The sequence below is a fragment of the Ictalurus furcatus genome, chromosome 9 (assembly GCF_023375685.1).
Source record: "Ictalurus furcatus strain D&B chromosome 9, Billie_1.0, whole genome shotgun sequence".
Lineage (NCBI taxonomy): Eukaryota > Metazoa > Chordata > Actinopteri > Siluriformes > Ictaluridae > Ictalurus > Ictalurus furcatus.
Genome location: NC_071263.1, coordinates 5,662,501 through 5,670,000, shown reverse-complemented (window position 1 = coordinate 5,670,000; position 7,500 = coordinate 5,662,501). Strand labels below are relative to the sequence as shown.

The window sequence follows — 7,500 nt, the reverse complement described above, 5'->3', positions numbered from 1 at the left end:
TATTATGGAGGCTTGCTCATGAATTTAAAATATATCTATTTTTTAATAAATAAATAAATAAATAAATAAATAAAATTCTATTAAAAAAAAAAATCCTGATTTTATTTTCAATGTTAGCAGTTATTTATGCTTCATGTGTCGTGTCAGTGTCATGCCATCTGAACACGATGATGTGTATGAGTTCCACACTGGAGTGAGAAATCCTACATAAATGGCTTGTGCTTTTTCTTTTCTTTTTCTTTTTTAATAAGTCAAACAATGCTGATGCTGATGATTCCATGCTTTTTATCTGATGCAATTAAACTACAAAACACACACACACACACACACACACACACACACACGCCAACACACACACACACGCAAACACTCACACAGCTGCTATTTTTTACATCAAGGTTTACATCAAGCAAACTGAAGGCATCTGATGATAGTTGCTGATGATTTGAAATCAGGAACTGAAGCTTGTCAGATAAGTTCTATCACGAAGCGATCTGCTCTGATTTCTTTGGAGAATGAATTTCTGGAATATGAAAGGTGGCCGGAGATGATTTTGGGAGGCAGCGTGGTGGGGCAGACACAATACTTAGCCGTTCGGCTCGGCACCTGAATTTTCTTATCAGTGGGGAATTGCGCGTCTCTGAGAGCCTGGCAATATCTTCCCTGCTGCTGCTGGAAATGCAGCGAGTGTGGTGACACACACACACACACACACACACACACACACATACACTTTTAGGAGCGGAAAGAGCCGCACAAGTGCATCCCAATCTTTCTGAAACAAAGGGGAGTCTTTGATCTTTTCTTATGGTTCAACCCCCGTGTGGGATATGGCCAGTGTGGTGTGAATGCTTCCTCGTAGACACACACACACACACACACACACACACACACACACAAACACATACTGCAGTGCACAGTGGCATTGTGCTGTACATCAGTCACCAACAGTTTTACAAGATAAGTTCTTACGAAGAAATCTCACTATTGTCAATCAAAAACACACATACACACACATACACACAGACAGAGGAGTTGTCACAGCTTAATTGTTTTTTTTTCTCACATCACCCATCTCCACATGCAGGACAGAAGGCACTAGGGAAGGATTTGATGGAGGAAGAAGTGCAAACACGTTGCTGGCAGTGCATAGCTTCATTTACAATGTTTTGTATCAACAAAGTGAGCGGCTTTATCTCCAGGCTTGACAGCACGAACCGATAAGCAGTGTTGTAGGAGAGACATGCACTGCCTCTTTAAATCCCCTTCTTTCTCCATATATCTATCTCTCTGTTGTCTCGTTATACTGTGCCCCCCCATCTCTCTCTCTCTCTCTCTCTCTCTGTCACGCCTTCTTTCTCACTGGCTCTCACTGTCCCCTCCCTTCTCCCTCTGCTCAATCTCTCTGTTCGCACACACAGCCTCTTGTCCAGCTCCAATTGGCTGCGCAGGCACCAATCTGGCACAAGGAAGAGCCGAGGGGGGGGACTGCATATGCAAACCCTCGCTTCATATTCATGAGCACCAATCGTGGCTTTAAGTCCTTGATTAGAAGAGTGCAAGAGCTTTTGGTCCCAACTGGCTGCGCCTATAGGCTTGTCACTGGGAGAACGCTTCCTGTTAATTGCACTGCTCAAGTGACGGGACGGCAAGAGGAGGAGGAGGAGAGAGAGAGAGAGAGAGAGAGAGAGAGAGAGAGAGGGGGACAAATAGAGAGAGGGGAAAAAGAGAGCGAGAGAGACAGACAGAGAGAAACTTTGATTTATAGAAGCGCTTGCTCAAATGATGGTCACTGAGTGCCAATGGATTCAGTAGAACTTTCACTGCCTGAGTGTTTCTCGTTACACTCTGAACAAGAGTAGGTAAATTTTACATCTTTCTTCTTTCTGCTTGACTTCTTTCCATGTTTGCGGCTCATGCTTGTGCTAGTCGTGTGTGTGTGTGTGTGTGTGTGTGTGTGTGTGTGTGTACTGTCAGTAGTATGTGTGTAGTACCTGCAGTTCATGTAATTGAGGAGCTGGACACAAGATTGTTGTGGCTGTCAGATAGTGTGCATGGGTATGTGAGTGTGTGTGTGAGTGTGTGTGTGTGTGAGAGAGAGAGAGAGAGAGAGAGAGAGAGAGAGAGTGCTGGTGTACTTCAAAGTACCTGTAAAGACCGCTCTATTTGTAGAATATTTGTAGAAACTGGCATTAACGGAACGAACCGCAGCGGTCAGTGAAGTCGTTCTTGACAGATGGGAGCGGGATGGAGGGAGCGCATGAAAGAAGGAGGAGGGGAAGAGGGTGCGAGAGAAAGCCCGAGAGCGAGAGAGAAAGTGGACTAAGATGGCAGGAGAGCTTGAATTGCAGACTAGCCGCCCCGCATGTGGCCCGACGGAGGCGTTAAAGGCAGAGCGCTGACTCGGAGAGTCAAGAGGGAGAGAGAAAGAGGGGATCGGTGAGGGCAAACAGGGTGAAGCGGCCGCTCCGTCTCGCTCTCCGTCTCGCTCTCCTTCTCGCTCTCCGTCTCGCTCTCTGTCTCGCTCTGTGTCTCGGGTGTCTGGACGAAGCTTTGATAAAGTGCTCTATTAATCAGTTTTTACAATGCCAGGTATCGGTTATGCTTTCACAGTGGCCAGAAATGTCACCCCCAAACTTTCCAGGGAGACAGATTTATTAAAAAATTTTAGTTTTTTTTTTTTTTTTTTTTACCATAAGTTAGTATTCTTCAATATGTAAGATTTTATTTTATTTTGTTATGCTGAAATGGGTTTTATTTGTGCTTGTGTGTGTGTGTGTGTGTGTGTGTGTGTGTGTGTGTGTGTGTGTATGAATCTTTATATTTAGATTGTATTTGATTTTTTAAAGGAAAGAAAGAAAGAAATCACACCACAGCCTCATGACAGACCCGGTGACATACACTTCTATGAAACTGTTTAGTTTTTTTTTTTTTTTAATGTCTCATCCATTTAAGTCTAATCAGTAAGCAGCAGTGACTAGTTATTCCAGATATTATTTCAGGCTTGATCAATGAAACACCAAAAGAAAAAAAAAGAAAAAGAAAAAAAGAAATAGATTAACCTCTGGCCTGGAACACTGAGTGTGTGTGTGTGTGTGTGTGTGTGTGTAGCTTTGAATAAGAGAGTATTATGCATGTGTGTATTGTCCTGCAGTCATGCAAACAAGTCTTATTTAAGTTAATAAGTTATTTAAAAAAAAAAAAAAAAAAGCTTTCATTTAAAACTTATTTCAAAGTTTTGGATCTTCAGGACTAAATGATGGATTTGCAGATATTTCAGATTGTTATATCAGTTACTGACGAATGAGGAATGAGGAATGTGAAGGCGTTTTTAGCTGCATGAAGCGCTTTCCTACATCTCAACCACAACAGCTTTTCTGCATTTTTACCTTTGGCGTGCTCATTACACACCGACTGGATTAACGCTCATGAGAGTAAACTCCGAGATAAGACTATCGCATTTCTTCAGCCTACCCCCCCCCTCAACAACCCACCCCCCCCCACCCCCCACCCCACCCCACCATCATTTGCTGCTTACTCACCGTTTGATCTTTTCTCTTAATACAAATTATCTGGTGCTATTCTAATTAGACTATTGATGCTAGTAATAACAACAAGTGGCAGTTTAGCTATTATCATAATTACACTCACTTACTGCCCTGCATGTACATTTCATTTGCATGCTTGTTTTAATATTTACTCGCATGTTGCCAAGTAGGACTGGGAGTCGTTTGGATCTGTTTCGGAGATTCAGAATTTTCACAAGCCATAATATATATTATCGATTATTATTATTATTATTATTATTATTATTATTATTAAACTGAAATTCTTACATTTCAGTTTATTTGTTGTTTATAGGCAAATTGTATTTATATTATATTAGCAAAGAGGGTTATTCTTAAAAAAAAAAAAACAACAAAAAAAAAACTATAGTTATGCTTGGTGTGTATTTATGTTTTTGTCCTACTATCTTGTGTGAAATTCCAGATCATACAATTTCACCTCAATAAAATTGAGAGGTTTTATTCTAAAGAAATACACCAGCATGCGTACACACACACACACACACACAATCCTATTTATTATTATTATTATTATTATTATTTATTATTATTATTATTATTATCTGATTAATATGGCGATTCTCCATTGTGCTGCGGTTCAAAACGATTACGATAACAGAAATGATCTTTAAGGAATTCGCACTTGTCAACCACAGCAAATGTTTAATGCAGTCTTTTGTAAATAATCCTTTTCCTGTTCGCGTTTTCTCCTTTTCTTTTCGTCTTCTTTTTTTTTTATTTTACAAGATTTAAAATAAATAAATAAATAAATAAATAAATAAATAAATAAATAAATAAAAGGTATCCTGAGTGATATTTCGAGCTGAAATCCGACACAAAGTCCGCTCGAACGCCGGTCTCTCTTTAATGCTCAGATTATTTGAATTGAACCTGGTGTAGTTTGAATTCGTGCCTGTTCAAGCATTCACACCCTTTTGTCGCGTCTTGCTGGCTTTTTTTTTCACGGCCGCTCACACCAGCACTGGCCCTTAGAGAAGAAAAGTTGATTTTTTTTTTTTGTTATATCAACCTTTCTTTTTTTTATGTGACAGTGGAAGAAAGGAGGGGTGGAAAGGGATAAAAGCCCTAGAGGCAGGGAACAGAGAGGAATAAAAGGAGATTGCGTAAATTAAATTCCTTTTAATCTCCTTATAAAATCATTTACTTAATTCATCTGTCAAATGATGTCAATATGCACACTGCTGATTTATTTCTCTCTCTCTCTCTCTCTGTCTCTCTCTCTCTCTCTCTCGTGTGTGTGTGTGTGTGTTGCTGGCACCGCTGCTTTTGAGCACTGATTCAGCTCTCTCTAGGTCCCCTGTGTGAGAGGTGTCATCCGTGGTTGAGTGTGTGTGCGTGTGTGTGCGTGTGTGTGTGCGTGTGTGTGTGTGTGTGTTTGAGTGTCTCTGCAGCCCCTTGTCAATTTCTGTCTGGACACTCTTTTGTCTTAACGCTGTCCTACTCATAAGAGACGCATCTCTGCCACTTCCCCTTGTTTGAAGGGGTCTGAAGCTTTCCAAGGGTAATTAACTCGAGTTAAAAGAGACACAAGCGTCCCCCCTCTCTCGTCTTTCTGGAGGGGAAAAAAAATAGGGAATGGCGAGGCAGTAAAGTAAAAGGCGGGGCGTATATTTTTGACCTTTTGTTTCCGAAGGTGCAATAAGTGGCTTCACACGCACATAAACACAGAGAGAAGTCGCAGTGTTAAAGCAGACATACACAGACGCACAACACAATTCTAACAGGCTGATGATGCAATTGTCTGATAATAGTGATATGTTTTTTTTTCCTCACATTTGTCTTTTAAAGAAAAAAGTGAAAGTGGTTTATTTCTTTTTTTTTTTAAGAGGAAGGCCACACCAGCTGAGACTCACACCACAACCTACAAGCTATAATTAGCACTTACAGCACCACACTACTGCTTAACTATCGGACTATTTGAAAGGCAGAGAGTATGGCTTTTTTTTTTTCTTTCTTCCCTTCCCTTTTCTTGCGCGTTCATATTCGATTTTTTCCCCCACTCCCTGTTGTCTTTCGATTTCACCCTGTATACTTACGTTTGAGGGGTGGGGAGTAGGTGCATCAGAGCTCGGAGCGTGGGACGATTGAGTTACAGCAGGTCAATAGAGACTGGTCAGTCCATGAGCAGGCGCTGCACTCGGGCCAGATAAGGGTGTAAAAATAGGGCTTTCGCTCGAAGCCTTATTCACCTCTGATTCGCGAGTAGACAGCAGAGACTGTGGAGTTCACTGATGTCCAATTTATATATAGAGAGAGAGACTGGAATACTCCTAATATGTTTTTTTGTCTAGATCAAGCAGACCATTTAGGCCGCTTTTCAATCACTGGCAAACAAAAACATACGAGACGTGTGTGTGTGTGTGTGTGTGCATGCAGAGTATTCGCATGCTTGTCTCTGCACCAGGGACAGAATTTTGGATCATAACTGCTGGATTTGGATGCTTTTTTCTTTTTTTTTTTTAAACCACTGATCTTGTATTAAATGATGAAATTGTCATTGTCCTGTAGCAGAGAAAGGGAAATGAATGGCTGTGTGGCCCGGTGGCTGACAGTGAAATATTTCACCTCTTTCTCCTATCATACTTCATTTGTGCGCATGAGTGTATGTGCGTGTGTGTGTGTGTGTGTGTGTGTGTGATAGTGCTGAATGTTCACTCTGTTATGACCAGCCCTATTCAGTGCTCCTGCACCTCTTTCTGTCCTCTCTCATCTTTCCATGCCAGTCCTTAAACACCAGTTGGTTTGTCTAATGTGTGTGTGTGTGTGTGTGTGTGTGTGTGTGTGTCATTTCTGAGTAAGGATCTGAACAAAATGAGGACATGTTTGAGTTGTTTAAATGAAGAGGCACTTGGTTAAGAGGATGGTTATCTCTGAGGCTCAGAAGTGAGTCCTGTTTGGGACGGACATTTTAATTCCACATGAAAGTGACCTGAATAGTTTGGTGGTTAATTTTAGAATGATAGACAGACCGGGTGAGGATGTGCCAGGTGTGCTGGAGTGCCGCATGATCCAGTGCAAAACTTGCATATAATGAGTGACTTTACTGTGTGTTCGTGTGTGTGTGTGTGTGTGTGTGTGTGTGTGTGTGTGTGTGCCATGACCAACGCACCGCTCTGATTTCTTTCACAGTTATCAAAAAGTGAAGTGAAGCATGAATAAGTATCTGCATGCTTTTCTTTCATTTGTCGACGGTTTGTTCTACGGCGCGATTTAAATGCCCAGATTGATTTGATTTCTTTATTAACTCAGCATTCGTCTTCGCGTGATTGTAAACCAAAGCCTTTCTGATTGGAGGTTTTCGGTGTAAATCTCCGTACATGCTCCATGCTGCGCTCGCAGAGAGCAGACGATATTTCCACCTGGCTGCTAGTTGATATGGCATAACCTGAACTCATTTGCTGTTCTTTTAGCTGTTAGAATTGATCTCTCTCTCTCTCTCTCTCTCTCACACACACACACACACACACACACACACACGTTCACATTATAGTGCAGTGATACTGTTGATGCTCTGCTTGTGTGTATGAAAGATGGAGGAAGAGAAAGCACATTAATGGCTAGTGCATATATTAGTATTTGTGCAGCAGTGGGAATAATAATAATAATAATAATAATAATAATAATGTGTGGGCTCGATACACACATGTATATTGAACAGTAACATTCCTGTAGAGAGCCTCATGCTTGAGGAACGTCCCATCCGTTCGCTCATATTAAAGCTGACAGTCCATCTGTCTCGGGTCCCGGCCGTGCCGAGGTGTGTGTGTGTGTGTGTGTGTGTGTGTGTTTGGATGTGTTGCAGTAGCCCCTCCTCCACTTACTTCAGCTTCTCCGTACCCGTTCATCAGCGTTCGGCCCCGGAGGTCAAACTCTCGGTCTCTTTGTCGCACAATAACAAGGACCCCCGCTGTCA

General features: G+C 41.7%; 1 protein-coding gene across 1 annotated transcript in view; it reads left to right on the top strand.

Moving 5' to 3' along the window:
- Positions 1 to 7,500, top strand: part of esrrga (estrogen-related receptor gamma a) — a 72,988-nt gene that overhangs the window by 894 nt on the left and 64,594 nt on the right. The window contains exon 1 of the mRNA XM_053632094.1: positions 1 to 1,858. This exon is cut by the window's left edge and continues 894 nt beyond it. Within this exon, the coding sequence (XP_053488069.1) occupies positions 1,803 to 1,858 (56 nt within the window). The 5' untranslated portion in view covers positions 1 to 1,802. The remainder of the gene's footprint in view (positions 1,859 to 7,500) is intronic.